An 18619-nucleotide genomic window follows, 5' to 3' on the forward strand; every position below is an offset into this window, starting at 1 on the left:
GGAATCAGAGAAACCAAGGAAGACAAGACTGAGAGATGGTCCAGTTGGAAGATGAGGGTAAGAGAGACGATTGGAATCAAAGCTGATGACTTTTCCAGCTCAGGATAAGGGGATTCATTGATGAGCTGGAAAGAGGAAAGGTAGGTGGCCTGAGTATGACTGAACATAATCCACATATCCCTCAGAAAGACAAGGGAACCCTATACCCTCTGGACTTTAGAAAAATGGGAAGAGATTTGTCCGTGAACAGGAAAGATTTGGAGGGATGTGGGCCAAATGCAGGATCAGTTACAGTTTGGGAAACTTGGTCAGCATGGACGTGTTTGGCCGTTCCTAAGCTGTATGACGACATACGTCTACGTAACTGCGATATAAAAGATGTCAAAAGGAGATTGGCAAAGCAGACAGTGAAAGAATGTTTCCTCGCGTGTGGCAAATCTATAAACACGTGGATTTAGGATAAGAGTTTGCGGATTGGAAACATAGTTGAGGAGGAATTACTTCCCACAAAGGGTCATGAAATCTGTGGTATTTACTGGGCCAGAGTGTGGTGGATGCTGGGGCTCCGAGTAAAATACCACTCCCCAACCCATCATTCTCCTTCTGCTGGGGCACTGTTTTACGGGAGACGTAGAAACCCAGAAATAATTGCATTGAAGACCTCCCAGGGCACTTGCAATTAAATTTGAGTGAATACTGTGTTTATTGACACCACAACGGTACAGGGCACCCCACCCACAGGTCAGGAGACTGCGCGCTGTCAGAGGGGCCTTAGTATACAATGGGCACATGATAATGATGTCAGCAAGTGGAATGGGCCCAGTTTCTGTTCCATTTCAGTATCGGGAGGTGCAGCAATTAAACATCAGCAGTGGCCTGCATTAAATATTTCACCAAAAGATTTGTTTCTGCCTCGAGTCAGAAAATGAAAAGGTCTAAACACCACTCCAGAAAACCCCTTCCAGCGGAGACTTCAGCACAGTATCCAGGTAATGAGCTGCTACCCAGCAACCATTCCAGCTTGGGAAAGTGGCGTTGGTCTGAAGCACATGGATCTTCCTTGGTATTTGTACCACATTGGGGCATGCATCTATCAGTTTTTATAAGCAAAAAGGTCCTTTGAGAGATGGTGACTTCAGCCACGGCTTGTGCACTCTGTCCGTTTCTTTCCTCTCCTCTTACTTCTTCCCAGCAACGGCCTTGGGCTCCCGGCCTGGCAGCCCAGGTCGGTCTTTCGGCCTAGAGTAGACTTTGGCGTCAAGGTGATTCTGTAGCGGTTTCCCAGCCTTGAGATGCGGCCCAGCATGGACTGGAGGCTTGGTGCTGGCCAGCAGTGGGTTGGAAGGCCTGCTATACCGGACTTTCTCCACTTCCTAATTTATTGTGCAATGCTGGAACTTTTATTCCTTTATTTTCCTAAACTTTTTTTTTTCACTAAGAATTTGTTCTAATGAATCTGTACCTAGGTACCTTGGTTTAGGATAGCGTCCAAAGTGGTGACTTGTAAGCTTTTCACTGAACTCATGGTGAGTACATGTGACAATAGAGCTAATTCAATTCAATACAACAGCAGAGTAAGTTTGAGGGGCTAAATAGCCTATTCCTGCTCCTACGTAACTATATTCCTCTTTAGATCCCAGGGTCCAGTGACAGCAGCAAGTTAGCAGTGACTCCTGGCTTTGTGGATGGAGACCCACTTACCTCACCGAAACAAGACTTTAAGGGAGGGATAACAAGGTGCAGAGCTGGTGAACACAGCAGGCCAAGCAGCATAAGAGGAGCAGAAAAGCTGACATTTTGGGAATAGACCCTTCTTCAGAAATGGGGGAGGGGAAGGGGGCTCTGAAATAAATAGGGAGAGAGGGGGAGGCGGATCGAAGATGGATCAGTGGGAGAGAGATCCCCTGAGGTTTGTCCGGACGGAGGAGGGTAACTTCTTCAGGTTAGGCATTGGGAGGTTTTGCTTTCTTCTCGGCTCCCATTCCTGTATTTCTGCTTTAGTTTTTATTTTAAAGGAGTTTTTTGTATCTAAAATGGTTGCTCTGCTTTTACAACTGAGATGGTTGCTTCTGTTAATCCTGGCTTTTTGATTCTAAGATGGGGCCGGTGAATGGCAACATTGTAAGTTTCTCACTGTACTCCTGTACTTGAGTTCACATGATGATAAAGCCCAATTCTAATTTCTCTGAAGGTGCTGCTCCAGGTTGAAGTGGGGCAAGAGGCATTTTCTTCAAAAAAAACAAGAGAATGAATGATGGAAATCATTGAATCGTTTGTGGACATGTGGCTTTCCAGGGAAAGTCTGTAGCTTTCGAGTTCTAACTGACTGAACTGACTTGCCTACTGGATTAAGTAAACCAAACTGAAATGACAGCTACTGACATGAGTAATGCACCTTAATAGATTGAGGAGTGCTGCGGGGCCTTTGCTCAGGAATGTTTCACAATTACATTTTCTGCCCTCTTACTGCTGCCCAAGAACGTGCTCCATATACAGTGTCATTGTACACCAATTACAGGCAGAAATATTCCTTTGAACTCTTCCCTCCATCTGCTGTCAGGATCGAAAGGCGCTGACACTATGTGAGAGATGCACATTTGCAAAATGTTATATTGCGAAGCACTGAAACTTCTATTCAACATAAGGAATGGATTAGTTTGCCCCTTCTGGCACTTTATTTCATTGAGGAATATAGGAAGGAGAATACTCTATACAATCCATCAAAACTGTTGTGCTATTTGTTAAGACACATCCAATTCCCCAACTCAATAGGCAATGGACAATAGACAATAGGTGCTGGAGTAGGCCATTCGGCCCTTCGAGCCAGCACCACCATTCATTATGATCATGGCTGATCATCCACAATCAGTATCCTGTTCCTGCCTTATATACTCCGTGAGTATAATACTTTTCCCCAGTGTGTTTACTTTTGAGTATTTTAAACACATCAGTTGATTTCTCTAGTGCAGTGTGCGGTCTCAATCATTTTTATTTTGGTCTTCTTATCAACAGTTTATTCTTTGAACTCATCATTTTTCTGGTCTGTCGTATCAAGACAGGAATAGTTAGGCTAGTTAGGCCGTCCAGTCTGTTCTGCCTTCAATGGTGTTACGGCTAAACAGTGGCCAACACCATATAACCACCATCGCCTCAGTTCCTTTGGATAACAAATATCTTAATCACCCAATTAAACTTAACATCGGATCCTGTGACCCTCACCAACTCCTGCAGATGCACCATTGAAAGTATACTGTCCAGGTGCACAACAGCCTGGTATGACAACTGCTCTGCCCAGGGCCATGAGAAACTACAGAAGGTGTTGCGCACAGCCCAGACCATCAAGGAAGCCAACCTTCCATCCATGGACTCCATTTACATGGCTCGCTGCCACGGAGAGGCTGCCAACATCATCAAAGACCCATCGCACCCTGGAAATGACCTCCTACAAACTCTTCCACAGATACAGAAGCCTGAACGCATGTACCAGCAGGTTCAGGACCAGCTTCTTCCTGGCTGGTATTAGGCTGATGAATGGACTCTCTCGCCTCAAATCAAGCCGATCTTGCTCATGTTGATTTTGCCTAGCACGCTCCCTGTGCAATGTGACCTGTCTGTTTCTGTCTAAGTCTTTTCGATCTGTACATCCTTTGCTTACCATGATCGCCTGCACCTCTCATAAACAAAGTTTTTACCAATACTTTGGTACACTTGACAATAAAGTCAATTCGGGGGCAGGTGTGGAGAGAGAGGGCGTGTGAGACAGAGAGAGTGAAGTGTTTTCTAATGTCACTCGCATTGGCTGTCCAATGTATCTAAAGCCCCAACTCCACACACACACACACTGAGTACATGACCCTAATGGGCCCGGCTGAAGATCTTCAGGTTGTGCAGCAAGCCCGCACTGAAGACTGACATTCTCTGGAAGCCTGCTTTGGAACACAAACATGAGAACTGCCAGGGCTGTTGGGTCAACTTTCTCCCCGAACCAGGAAAGGATATGACACCCAGTTCTGTGGCTGCCCCCTCATTCACTTGGGTCTGTAACACCTCCAGTGCATAGGAGCAAGGTTAAGCATGGAGTGGAGCTGATAACGCAAGCTGGTCAGTGTTCCTGAGAGTACCCTGTCTGGGCTTTTCACAGCATGGTCTACCCAAGAGCAGGGGAGTGTCTGGCTCAGGAGATACGACACAAACACAAGTAGATATCCTTTGTCAAGTACAGAGGATTGGTTTTGGAGACAGCCAGGGTACATTGAATCTCCTAATGTCCGGAAGAAAATATCCTTCAGGAAGAACACACACGGCTAATGAAGCATTCCTACTAATGGAGGGACATTAAAAAAAAACACAGGCATTTCTCTGAGATCACAGAGTCCCTGCTGGAACACACAAATGGACGACAGCACCACCTCTCAAAGCTGCACTTTCTGATTGGCTGCAGCCATCGACAACGGTCGTTTGGTCGCAGGCCTGAAAGGTGAAGCCCAGCGTTCTGATAGGTCATGGAAAATCCAGACCATCCTCAACCCCTCCAATGGCAGGCCGGGGAGATGATGACAACAAAATGGAGTGAGGGCAATGCTGAGCAGGGCCACCAGCCACGCACTGAGATCGTGCCCTGAGAAATCCAGTCTTTGAGAGACCATAATTAGCCTGGTGAAAGCATTACTGATCTCCACGTTCACGTACAATTCCCAGCCACACAAAAATAATTCTGAAAGACCTCACTCTCAGCTTTTAAACGCTCTGTCACCTAGATTTAGGCCGTTCCCAAACAGTGTTTTCTTCCTCAGACGTTTCCCTTATTATGTTGAGAGCTTTGAATTAACACCTTAGTTTGTAGCGCAGTGCTTAGCACTGCTGCCTCACAGTGCCAGAGACCCAGATTCAATTCCACCCTCGGGCAACTGTCTGTGCAGAGTTTGCAGACATGGGGAAAATGTGCTTGGATTTCCTCGGGGTGCTCTGGTTTCCTCCCAGGTCCAAAGATATGCAGGCTAGCCATGCGTATTGTCCATTGTGTTTAAGGACATGTAGGCTAGGCAGATGAGCTATGGGATATGAAGGGTTCGAGGGATGGGGCTGGGTGAGATGCTCTTTGAAGGGTCAGTGTTGACTTGATGGATTGAATGGCCTACTTCAACGCTGTAGGGACAAATGATATGATTTTACATCCCAAAAGTACAACCATATTTAACTGGTTGAGTCCAGATATGCTTGCAGCAAGTCTAGGCTAAACATCCCCCAAAGTGTTATCCAGAACTGCTCACAATACGAATTAGATCCTTGCATAGCTCAGGCATGATTTCCATCACCTTTTATTCTAGCCCTCAAGATACAATGGCCAGTTCTCTAAGTCATTTTATTATTCAGACCTGTCCTTGACATTTTAATGATCCGCGTACCTGAATGCCCAGGTCATTTTCGGAATTCGCCTTTTCACCGTTTGAAAAGTACTCTGAACCAACTGTAGACAAGCCCAATACAGATAACCTCACATTAGGTTATATTTAAAGCTACACAGCTTCCAGGAGCACAGAGTACAACGGTATCTTGATCAGCCAGACACTGGGCCGAGCAGTGGCAAATGGAATTTATTTCAGATTTGCGCGTGGTGTCGCATTTTAGTAAGACAGCCCGGGGAGGGGGATGTTGTCGAACATGGAGGCTCAGGGGTGCAGGGACATAGTTCTTTGAAAGTGACATCACAGGTAGACAGTGTGGTGGAGACAGCATTTGTCACAACTGCCTTCGTCAGTCAGAGCAACGAGTGCAGGAGTTAGGGTGTCATGTCGCGGACATTGGTAACACCACATTTGTTGCACTGCTAACAATTTTGGTCGACCTACTACAGGAAGTTATTAAACTAGAAAGGGTGCAAAAAATACTTACAAGGATGTCCCCGAGACTGGAAGGATTGAGCTAGGAGGAGAGGCTGCGATAGGTTGGAACTTTTTTCCCTTGGAGTATAGGGGGCTGAGGGGTGACCTTTGAGAATTATGAAATCAAAAGGGGCATTGATAAGGGGAAGGGCAAAAGGTCTTCAGTCTAGGTCGAAAAGTAAAGTGCGCAGGTTGAAGAGGAGAGGGGAAAGATTTGAAAGGGATCTGAAGGGCAACATTTTCACACAGAGGGTGATGCATGCAGGGAATGAGCTGCCAGGGGAAATGCTAAAGGCGGGTACAATTACAACATTTAAAGGGCATTTTTACATGGATAGAAAAGGCTTAGGGGGATATGGGCCAAACACAGGCAAATGGGACTAGTTCACTTTGGGAAACCGGGTCTGCATGGACACATTGGGCCAAAGGGCCTGTTTCCGTGTCGCAAGACTCAATAACACCGAATTTTTATGTCATTGGCAAACTTTGACATGTAGCTCAGCATCCAGGTACCGTGAACAGGTGAATGAAGTTCCCTGTCACGTTCTGTCAGTTATTCTTATTTAATTCACATGTGTTTTCTGAGCAATGTTGTCAAAAGCTTCCTCGAACATTCATTGGTAATCATGTTCATCCTGGCTAACTCTAAACTGAAAACTTTCGACCTGTTCAGTCAACTATTCTTGTTTAGAAATTCCAATTTTCTGGCAATTGACTGGCCTATACATGTTTCTCGCCTTTTTCTCAAGTTGCTTAACTTGCAGAATTTAATGCAATTTTCTACTCTAAAGGAACTATTCCGAATGGAGAGAAATTTGCAAGACCATAATTATGGCACCTGCAACAAATACACTTTAAAAATTCTTGCTTGAGTGTTTAAGTCCATTCCTTTGCACAGTTCTATTTATATCGCTAGTTCTCTACACCTCTAGAACTAACCAGCTAGCTTCCAGTCTCATCAAATCTAATCTCTGGTAAATTCCACTTCTTTCACTCTGAATAGAGTATGCGCCTTCTTTAGACTACGCCTGAAGCTGTGGAATTCCCCCCCTTATCTACCTCAATGTCTGCCTTCAACACTTCCTTTGTGTCAGCTATCCTAACGTCCATTTTCAGCTTGGTATTTTTCTATCAGCGTAAACTATCCGGGGAGGCGGTTCATTTTGTTTGAGTTGCTACATAAATGCAAGGTGTTGCGGTATTGTTCAGTAGCTTCAGGTTCTGCTGGGCAATCCAGAGACAAAGAACACCTCAGACTGCAGGGTTATTTTCTTTACATCCCCTCCTTTTCCACTCTGCATGCATTGCGCGGGACTGGGCGCAACTGGAGAACCTTCAGTTCCCTGCCCAGCTGTGCAGACTTCTCATGTGGCCACGGCTGAGAGCCACCAAGCTAAACAACTGCGGCTGGGGTGGGGACAGCCATTGCCAACATCCGCATGTGCGTTGCAGCAGTGCAGACTGGGTCACGATGAACAGCAGGAAAGCCAGAGACTTTCCTCCCTGGCTCAGGAACCCCAATGTCATCTTAATTCAGCGCAGACTGAGCCCCCGCTGGTTTGGATGAGTCTGTTCACTGAATTTTGACAATCGCCTGTCAGGGAAGCTCCTGGTGGTTTTATTAAAAGCCGCAGACAGAGAGCCGGGACGTCTGCTGTGCTTGCTTTCCACAATGTTAACGAGTTCCCGCATTAATTGCATCTGGCTCTGTGAAGAAAAGAAACAAACTACAGACCCCTTTGACAGTCTCAGGGCACCAGGGTCACACTGCTCCCGTGGTTAGTGACAATGAGAGAGTCCCATTAATTCCTAACAATGATAAAAGTGACCTCGAATCTCCGAAGCCAACATTAAGTATACTGTCGCCCGATACATCCCCCAAAATTAAAACTGGCAAATTATTTCTCATTGCCTTTACAGGAAATCAAAGCTCGCTGGGTTCTGTTCAGTTGATGTTTTCAACAGGGGGGGCCAATAAGAGCAGCGTTTGACAAGAGTTATTGCTATGAGAAATGAACCAGGAGGGTGGCATTTTGTTTTTGTCTTCCACCCCCAAAATGAAAGGGATGAAGGAAGGTGTTGGGTTCGTTCTTAAGGAACAAAGGTCAGACACTCTCATTTACCGTAACCCCTAGATCAGCACCACCAGGCAGCAATCTGATCATTTTGACAGGTTAGGGCAAAGGTATGTTTATTCAGAACTCTGCCCAAATTGCTGTTAACCCTATGTTAAAACTTCTGAGTTCAAATTTTAAAAAAAATGCAAACCGATACTTGAAATGATTCCTTTCACAGCACATTTTGCAAACAGTTCAGCAGTGGGTCCAGTGTGGAAATGACCTAATACTCATCGTGAGAGACATTGTTTATAATGTTTTATTCCCATCTTGATGGAAGTTGAAATTCAATAACAGGAACGAGTGGTACCACACCAGAACTGATAGAGGCAAAATCCAAAACAGTGGGTGTAAATCTATGGGATGAATTTCGTTTTGCAGATACATTCTAATTTGTTCAAAGAGCACACAATTTGTAGACAGTCAGGCAATGTGGCATTTTATAAATTTCAACTTTAGAAATAAAACCAGTCTAACTCCAAACTAAAGTGCAAACAGATTCTGAACAAGGCCTCATACCGAATATGCATTATCTGGCCTAAAACGTCACTTCTTCCCTACAGTGACACATCCTTTATTTCTCTCAGGCTGGTGACTTGAAAGAAATTCAGAAATTTCCATATACCTATTGATCAATTAAAACCTTCTAACTGATTAAAGATTTAACAGCATCTTAGGTATGTTTAATACATCCTCATCAGGGGTGTAAGACAAGACAACGTAGAGCTGGACGAACACAGCAGGCCAGGCAGCATCAGAGGAGGAGGAAAGCTGACGTTTCAGGTCTGGACCCTTCTTCAGAAAGGGTTTCTGAAGAAGGGTCCTGACCTGAAACGTCAGCTTTCCTGCTCCTCTGATGCTGCCTGGCCCGCTGTGTTCCTCCAGCTCCACGCTGTTTTATCTCTGACCCCAGCATCAGCAGTTCTTACTATCTCATCAGGGGTGTGACCCTTTGATCTTTCATAAATTCTGTGTCTGATACCACCTCTCTCATTAACACCTGAAGGAGGAGCAAAGCTCCAAAAGCTTGTGATTTCAAATAAACCTGTAGGACTATAACCTGGTGTCGTGTGATTTCTGGCCTTGTCCGTCCCAGTCCAGCACTGGCACCTCCACATCAAGGGGAAGGGGGAAAATATTTTCATTGTGATCACCAGGGTACCAGGAGCAAGATGATGGTGGAGATAGAGTGTGGGAAGCGGTCATAAAGAATGGAAGTCAAGGCTCCTCTTTGTTTGATAGATTGGTAGACTTAGCTTCCAGCCAGACACAAATAATCCAGAGGAGACCCCTAGATCAGCTAGGTTTTTCCCAAGGAGTGCTGAGACAGGAGAGGGTGTCTGGAAGAATCGGTGGGTTGGTGGTCTCAGTTAGAGATCGCAAGCCTCTTTGACATGATGAGTTAAGAGATCGGAGGCCCTCGTGAGGGAAGGGAGATTTAGAGGTCTTGCAGGGCTGAGGGAAGTACTTTGAAGTTCTCGGGAAGGGTCTTGCCAGAGGGGGGTGGGGGAGGAGTGGGTGGGAGGCTGGATGGGTTAAAGAAAAGTGCAGCAGCTGGAAGATGAAGAGGCGAAGCATCTAGACATAGGGTAAACTGAATGTGCTGGAGAAACTCAACACGTCTGGCAGCATCTGAGGAAAGAGACACCCTTGAAGTTCAACCAGAGCTCTGAAGAAGAGTAATAGTCAAAGCTTTACCACTTTCTCTCTCCTCAGATGTTGCCAGACCTGCGATTCTCCAGCATTCTTTAAGACCATAATAAATAAGACAGGAGTAGGCCATTCAGCCCATCGAGCCTGCTCCCCCATTCAATAGGATCATGGTGGATCCAACATTCCTCACGTCCACTTGCCTTTCCTTTCCCCATATCCCTGAATCCATCAACTGATCATGGATCTGTCTCGGCCTTAAATATATGCAAAGAGCTGTAGGGACAGATTCACTATGGCAAGTAATTGCAAAGACTCACAACCCTTAGAGGAGAAATTCCTCATCTCAATCTTAAATTGGCGCCCCTCTGTTCTGAGATGATGCTCCCTGTTCCTAGACTCTCCCATGTGAGGAAACATCCTCTCAGCATTAACCCTGTCAAGCCCCTTAAGAATCCTGTATGCCTCAATGAGGTCACCTCTCATTCACCTAAACTCGAGGGAGTTTGCCGTTATAAATTTCACATCTTCAGGGTCTGCAGCATTTCAGTTTTGTCCAGCTAGGGTTTTTTGGCCAGATTTGCTCATGTCTTGATCCAGCAGCCCCTTGCCTTAGCGTGACCTGTGGATTACTCGGGTAGCCAGAGTCACATGCCAACGGTGAACGCGAACGAGGGTCATGGTGTCAGCACAGCTAAAGTGCTCAACCTGGTCTCCCTGGGAGTGAGGTGGCTGCATGTAGTCCCCTCCTCCCCCAGCAGGAATGGGGAAGTGGAGGAATTAATCCTGGGCAGAATCAAAAACAAGACCAATGTCACATACGCAACAGTGTGCAGTTGGGCAGGACGTGACACATGGTACAGTTTATAGGCTGAAACATGTCAAACATGCAGCAACGCACTTGGAACAACACATAATGCAATCCAGATGGGAACAGGTCAAACAGTACAGATCAGAGCATGGTAACTGACAGAGCAGGGCAGACACGGGATTATCGCCTGGCAGGAGGCAATATAGCCTGGGCCACACATTACAACTCACCAGTCCAACCTGGAATTCAGGGCCTGGGCCTGCAGCAGTTTATCGTATTGAAATAACTCCACAAGAGGCTGATATCTCGTCACCAAGTCACCCATTATTTCTACATGCACAATACATGGATTCGAGAGCCAGATCCTAGAGTGAGGAGGATCTCAGAATCTGTCAGCCAGGGCTCCCTGATTGGCCTGGGTTAAAAGCCCCAATCAGGGAACTCATACTCAATGAGATCCATTGGGTCAATCTCATTCCAGTCAGTACACATTTCTCTCGACTTGTGCAGTACTCCATGTTTACCGCAGGAATTAATGCTGTATGGTCCTTTTCTTTGTAATCCTGCACATTATTTTCCAGAGAGCAAACTGTCTGGTGTAATATCAAAATGGTACCTGCTTTATCAGAATTAAATCAAGCCAGCAAATGTTGCATTCTAGCAAATTTGAAGGACAAGGTTGTGATTCAATCAGCATTTTCCAGATATTTGGAAACACAGATAGGAGAGATAACAAGAAACAATTCCCGATAACAAAGTGTGGGGCTGGATGAACACAGCAGGCCAGCAGCACCTTAGGAGCACAAAAGCTGACGTTTCGGGCCTAGACCCTTCAACAGAAAAGCTTTTCTGATGAAGGGTCTAGGCCCAAAACGTCAGCTTTTGTACTCCTAAGATGCTGCTTGGCCTGCTGTGTTCATCCAGCCCCATACTTTGTTATCTCAGATTCTCCAGCATCTGCAGTTCCCATTATCTTTGATCACAAGAAACAATTCCTGATTGTCCCAGGAAGAACTACCGAAAAATTAGATGCAGGTAATCCTGGGGTATGTTTAGAAAACCCTTCTAAATGGAAGACAGTTTAAAAATCCCTTCTGCAAACCGTAACTGATGATGGATCATCATTTCTTTTGAATCATGGCATGCTGACAGCGCAGAAAGAGGCCATTCAGCCCATCAAGCCTCACTGATCCTGTGAACAGTATGCCAAACACACTCAGATAAACCAGCCCTATCCCTGTAACCCTACATTCCTCGTGGCTAACCCACCTCTCTTGCACATCCCCTGGACACTATGTGCAATTTTAGCCTGGCCAACCCACCTAACCTGCACATCTTTGGACTGTGGGAGGAAACCAGAGCACCCGGAGGAAACCTACGCAGACACGAGGAGAACGTGCTAACTCCACATAGACAGTCGATCGAGGGTGGTGTCAAACCTGAGTCACTGGCGCTGAGAGACAGCAGTGCTAACCACTTCGACTGTGGATCATGGTTAGAACATAGAATGCTACAGCACAGGAAGGGGCCCTTTGGCCCACAATATTGTGCTGAACATGATGCCAGATTAAACTAATTCCTTCTGTCTGCCCTTGGTCAGTTGACTATTTTTAAATAATTAAAATTATACTCTAACCACCATCTCGGAATAGCCTGGGAACAAGAGTCGAATTGTTACTACTCGAGATGGATTGACTTTTGTTCATCAGAAATAGTCAGTAAATCAATGCAGAGTAGATTCATTTATTTGGATTGATGGAGGTCACACATCAGTCACACTCTCATTGAATGATGCAACATGCCCAAAGACTTTGATGGTTTCCTCATGTTCCTGTGTTACGATGCTTATGGTATCAGGCTACACAAACGAAGGTTGTTCAACGAGACTTTCTTACTAATCAGAGACAGTAGGAACTGCCGATGCTGGAGTCAGGGATAACAGCATGGAGCTGGAGGAACGCATCAGGCCAGGCAGCATCAGAGCAGCAGGCAAGCTGGGGTTTCAGGTCAGGACTCTTCTTCAGAAATTTCTTTTGAATCATGGGATCCTATGGCGCAGAAAGAGACCGTTTTGCCCCTTTCATTTCTGAAGAAGGGTCCAGACCCGAAATGTCAGCTGTCCTGCTCCTTTGATGCTGGTTGGCTTGCTGTGTTCCACCAGCTCCATGCTGTGTTATTTCTCAGTAAATCAGCTTTGAATGTAACAGGAAAGGTTGCGGGGGAGGGGACGATCTCTGGGCCCAATGTGCACACTCTTTAAACTGGGGGTCTCACATCCCGCGGTTCCTTACAAATAAAGTGAAACAGTTTTAATCTCCGAATTATGAAACAGTTTATGAAGCTTTTGTTCAAAAGGTTCAAAAATATAACAGGACTTCGAACCTTTTGTCACTTCCACTGATGCAAAGCACAGAGGCCCTTGCAGCAACTGAACTAATTTTCAGGAAGAAAGTTACAGCTGAAACAGCCTTCCTTGAGTGGAATTAACTTGTGAAGAAGTGAGCATGCAATGGGGGATCTAGTCCAGATTTGGACATAGGGGGGCGGGGGGGCAGGGAGAGCGGTTTGCAGAGGGTTAGAAGCAGCAGAAAGCTGGCTCTCACCATCTCCTGCACTGTCTGTCAATGTCATCATCCCTTCCTGACATACAGCAGGGGGAATTATGCAAGAAGCAAGAGTCAAATCCCAGCAGTCACTCTACGCTTTGCGACAGGTAACAGTTGTAACGCTCAAAAAAATTCACAATTCTGTTTGGGGCATGCACTCGCAAGTGACCTCGAAATTCTGATTGACTCTTTTAGGAAATGAAGTTAGAAAATGTCATCGGCTTGTAATAAAAGGGCCATGCGATGAAGCCGTTTGATTGATTGATTTAGTTAAGTCATGTGTACCTAAGTACAGTGAAAAGCTTTGCTTTGGGAGCAGTGCAGGCAAATCGCAGCAAACAAGGACATACAGATGATAGGGCGCTAAGACAGAGTGAGGTATATAGGGTCATTCAATGTGCTTAAGGACAATCTGCGAACTGACTAAGTGTTGCTTGCATTTCTCTCACACCCTATATTTGATAGAAGGTGCTCACTCGGCTTTAAAGTGAACAATTGATCTTTCATCAATTGCCATTTGCAGACAAAATTTTCAAACTTCCACCAGCCTTCTGCTCGGAAAAGCATTTCCCAACTTCATTCCCAAAAGAGACAGCAGGAACTGCAGATGCTGGAGAATCTGTGATAGCAAGGTGCAGAGCTGGATGAACACAGCAGGCCAAGCAGCATCAGAGGAGCAGGAAGGCTGATGTTTCGGGCTGCTCATCCAGCTCTGCACCTTGTTATCTCTTCATTCCCAAAAGGTCTGGTTCTAATTTTTCACCCTCAGCATTGTCCTATAGCCTTGTCCGAGGCTAGGCTTTGTCATGGTAGATTGAGTGGGGTTTGCCAAATTAAAATTCCATGTGTTGATATTTTCCAGTCTGGCATGAATACCAGGAGCTGGGGGTTAGGCCAGTCACTCCTGGGCAGTTTCTCTGCACAATCTCGAGAATACTCAGGGTGTTTGTGGGTGGGTATGCTGAGCAGCCCACGGTTGGCGCAGTTGAAAGTTTATGTGATGACCCTCCTCACTGACAATCCCAACTCAGGGCAGAACACAGATTTGGGTGTGTTGTCTTCACAAGAGTCATCCTGTGACAATTCAGCGCTTGCATGCCCTACTTTACTTGCAAATTTTGACAGCCAGGAAGAGAGATGAGGAGCACATTCAATACATTGTCTTTTGCCTTCCATTCCTCCTATCATCTAGCTCTGATATAATGGTCCAGCCCAGATCAAACCTAACCTTGACCTGCTTCCTCTACGAGAGTTCTCAGAAGGGATCATCTTGTTGTTCGTGTCATTCCACATTGCCATCCAGCAAACTGAGCTGCCAGGCCTCCTGGTCAGGTGCCAATTTAGAGAAAAACTTGCTTCATGATTTCTGCCGGTAAAGTCAAAGCTGCAGCAGATTCTATAAGCAGCCAATGAAATTCCCAGAGGGTTGCAGGTGTGGGGTCACCATGTGCGGAAACCACAGTGGAGGGAATGGAAATTATAGAGTCGTACAGCAGGGAGCCAGACCCTTTTGGTCGAACATGCCCATGCCAAACAGGCCTCCCCAAACTAAACTAGTCCCATTTGCCTGCATTTGACTCACGTACCTCTAAACTTGCCCCACTTCCAGCGAAGGTTCTCCAGGCTGATTCCCGGGATGGCAGGGCTGACATCTGAAGAAAGATTGGGCCAACTGGGCCGATACTCACTGCAATTCAGAGGAATGGGGCGGGGGGTGGGGGATCTCACAGAAACGCAAAATCCAGATTGGGCTGGACAGGCTAGATGTGGGAAGAATGCTACCGATGTTAGGGAAGTCCAGAACTGGGGATCACAGTCTAAGAATGAGGAATAAGCCATTCAGGACTGAGATGAGGAAACATTTCTTCACTCAGAGGTCTGTGAACAGAAAGATGTTAGGCCCAGTTTGTTATCTCTCTTCAAGATGGAGCTGGTCATGGCCTTTCCAGCTAAAGGGATGAAGGGGATATTGGGAGAAAGTGGGAGTGGGATACTGAAATTGCACCATCAGCCATGGTCATGTAGATGGTGGTGCAGGCTCGAAGGGCTGAATGGCCTAGCTCTGCACGTATTTTCTTAGGTTCTATTCATGTACCTATCCAAATACCTTTTAAATCTTGGAACTCTTCCGTCACTTACTAAATGCATCAACCAACACTCTTCCAATATGACCATAATCAACTCTAAGTTGCTGCAGGCTCAATACAGGTTTGGAAAGATAAGATCTATCGCATTATGCTGCTGAGCAACAACTTCCCATGCTGGCCTTTCTACATAAATCTGACGGGATTCACTACTGTTTAGGCGGAGTGCTGAACTTGGTTAAAAGCATCCACAGGGGACTGGTGAAACCCAACCTGATAACAGGGATGATTACAAAAACTATGGATTCACACCCAGGATGCCTCACCTGTTTCCGTGCCTTGATGCGCTTGTGTACAAAGTCCGAAAAGGGCTTGCAGGGCACGAAGCGACCACTTCCTGGGGTGGCGTGGAGATTCCCATCTTCGAGCACAATCTTCCCCTGACTAATGATGACAACCGGAGCTCCGCACAACTCCGTCCCTTCGAAGATGTTGTACTCCACGGCCTGAGGCACAAAAAAAATCAAATTAAAATAAAAACAAAGACGACCATCTACATTTGGCTGAAAGGAAAAAATAGATCAAACTGTGCAAAGCGCTGGCTCCAATATCTCTTTTCTTTAAAGCCACCATAACACGTTAACCCATTCTCAAACACCCTGGGGCTCACCAATGACCACGAGCCAGATAAATACAACAGCTATAAGAGCAAGTTTAGATTCTGGGAATACTGCAGCGAGTAACTCACCTCCTGACTCTCCAAAGCCTGTCCCCCATCTATAAAGGGACAAGTCCAGGAGGGTGTTGGAACACTTCCCCACTTTCCTGAATGTGTACAGCCCCAACAATTGCCCCATCCAGGACAAAGCTGTATAATGGGTGCCCCGTCGATCATCTTTAAAAACATTAATCCCCCGTACTGTTAAAGCACCATGGGAGAGTCGCGGGCAGTGATTGCCATGAGTTCAGCCAACTCCACCTCATGAGTTTGGGGCTAGTAACCTGGTCCAATCGGGGAGCCCTGGCTGACCTTTAAAAACGTAGGGCGTCAGAAATGCTGCCACTCCAGCAGCAGACTCTGAATAAGGCAGCACTAAATGCAAGGACAGTTCACGTGTAAATAAACAGTGATCTGGTAATAGTTATCAGCTTTTGTAGAGTTACATCACTGTGGGCTATTGAGTGCACCTTCCAAACACACCTAGACAACAAAAGTCAGCAAACACATGGGAACAGCATCACCTGCCATCTTTGCTCCAAGTGACTCACCATCCTGACTTGGAAATATATCGCTGTTCCTTCGGTGGTCAAAATCTTGGAACCTGCTTCATAGCAATACTGTGGGTAGGCCTACAATGCACAGATGTTGCTGAAGGTGGTGGCTCAAAATTACCTTCTTGAGAGCACAGCAGGATGGGTGAGAAATGCTAGCCTAGCCAGCGACATCCACATTCCACAAAAGCGTCAATAAAAAGGCTGGTGTGGTGGGGTCCTGAGCACAAAAACCAACAAACAAGCATGGTGCCCATTTTGATCCCACTTACCCTTCTTTCAGTCTGGCTACCAAGTCAGTCAATACCAACAATATCTCACTGAGACAAAGAAGGCCACAGGTCAGAGGTCTCTCTCTCTCTGTCCCCAAATCATTAATCACAAAGCATTACAGAATGTATCTATGGAAGGTCGGATTGGGCACTGGTATAATGCTTACCCTAGGAATAGTCTGCCCAGGCTAACAGTGAGAGTTGTATTGAACAATTGGTCAAGGCAGCTGTGGAAGTGAACTTTCGTGCAAATCAGATTCACGAGAAAATGACTCCCGAAGAGGTGAGTAATAGCTCAACACCAATAAGGCCACCAACTGAGACGAGAGATGGTATGTGTTTCCCTGTCGGAATTACAAGCAGAATTTTCTACACAGGCAGGACAGGAACAATGTGCCGGGTGTAACCTTCATCAGAACGAGCTCTGTTTCTAATTTAAGGTCAGCACTCTTTAACTGGCACAGATTAATTAGCCCAAGCGTACTTGAAAGACCAAAAGAAAATACTCTTTGACCAGACAATAAAACAGAGATTTAAAACAGCTCGAGGTTGAAAGCTGTCCCCTGCAGTTGGCCAAACATTGTTGGAACAATTAAGCGTACCACAGCCTTAAGAATTCCCAGCCTACGGCTGCTCTGCCAGGGAACGCTGAGGAATCCGCAACATATTTTACAAAACCAAGAGATTCTGGGTTTGCACTGCAGCCGGGCATAGAACAGAGCCGGACTGCGAACTGGGTGGAAGGGGACGCAGTCTCTCACGCTGAAGCAGATCCATCCGCGTTCTCCCCGCGCCAAATCGGCCGCTGCAACGCCACAAGCTGCTTGCTCAGATGCTCAGCCCAGAGAATTAATGGGCTGCAAACACAGCTGGACCTTCTCACCCAGGCTGCCCGCAGACGATAAACACTCCACTGTGTGGGCCAGGGGTCATGGGTAACTGGAGAGGCGGAGAAACAGGGCCTGGCTGGCGTACTGTTTGGCAGGTCCAGCGTGAAGGCTGCTCGGTTGCGGGGGGGGGGGGGGGGCATTCAAACGCTGCTCCAGTGAGACCTACTGTGTTGAGGGATGGGACAGGCGTAGGGGACATTTTGTGGGAGGGTGGCAAGGCTTTTATCGAGAGGCTTTTTAAAAAAATAAAATCAGAATGGAACTTAACTGTTAAGGTCCTGTTTAAGAAATATAGTTAAGTAACAAAGCACCACTGGCACTCGATACCAGTACCCCCTTCCACCCTACCTTTTCTCCATTTCAATCAAAGCAGTGAAGATAGCAGGATGGAGGGAGGGTATTTAATAAGGAGGGGGGCTCCTGACAGGATGGAGAGAGGGTATTTAATGGGGGGGGGGGGGGTGTCTCCTGACAAGATGAAGGGAGGGCATTTAATAGAGAGAGGGGGCTCCTGACAGGATGGAGGGAGGGTATTTAATAGAGAGGGGGGGCTCCTGGAAGGATGGAGGGAGGGTATTTAATAGGGAGGGGGCTCCTGACAGAATGGAGGGAGGGTATTTAATAGGGAGAGGGCTTCTGATAAGATGGAGGGAAGGTATTTAATAGAGAGAGGGGGCTCCTGACAGGATGGAGGGAGGGTATTTAATAAGTAGGGGTCCCCTAACAGGATGGAGGGAGGGTATTTAATAGAGAGAGGGGGCTCCTGACAGGATGGAGGGAGGGTATTTAATAGAGAGAGGGGGCTCCTGGCAGGATGGAGGGAGGGTATTTAATAGGGAGGGGGCTCCTGACAGAATGGAGGGAGGGTATTTAATAGGGAGGGGGGGCTCCTGACAGGATGGAGGGAGGGTATTTAATAAGTAGGGGTCCCCTAACAGGATGGAGGGAGGGTATTTAAGAGGGAGGGGGCTCCTGACAGGCTGGAGGGAGGGTATTTAATAGAGAGAGGGGGCTCCTGACAGGATGGAGGGAGGG

The 18619-nt window shown here is 46.5% G+C and overlaps 1 protein-coding gene across 5 annotated transcripts in view; it reads right to left on the minus strand.

Moving 5' to 3' along the window:
- Positions 1–18619, minus strand: part of LOC125458184 (dihydropyrimidinase-related protein 3-like) — a 227507-nt gene that overhangs the window by 21101 nt on the left and 187787 nt on the right. For all 5 annotated transcript variants that reach the window (XM_059650779.1, XM_048543174.2, XM_048543175.2 and 2 more), the window contains exon 12: positions 15477–15656. In XM_059650779.1, the coding sequence (XP_059506762.1) occupies positions 15477–15656 (180 nt within the window). The remainder of the gene's footprint in view (positions 1–15476; positions 15657–18619) is intronic.

This window comes from Stegostoma tigrinum, chromosome 13 (genome assembly GCF_030684315.1).
Source record: "Stegostoma tigrinum isolate sSteTig4 chromosome 13, sSteTig4.hap1, whole genome shotgun sequence".
NCBI classification, from domain to species: domain Eukaryota; kingdom Metazoa; phylum Chordata; class Chondrichthyes; order Orectolobiformes; family Stegostomatidae; genus Stegostoma; species Stegostoma tigrinum.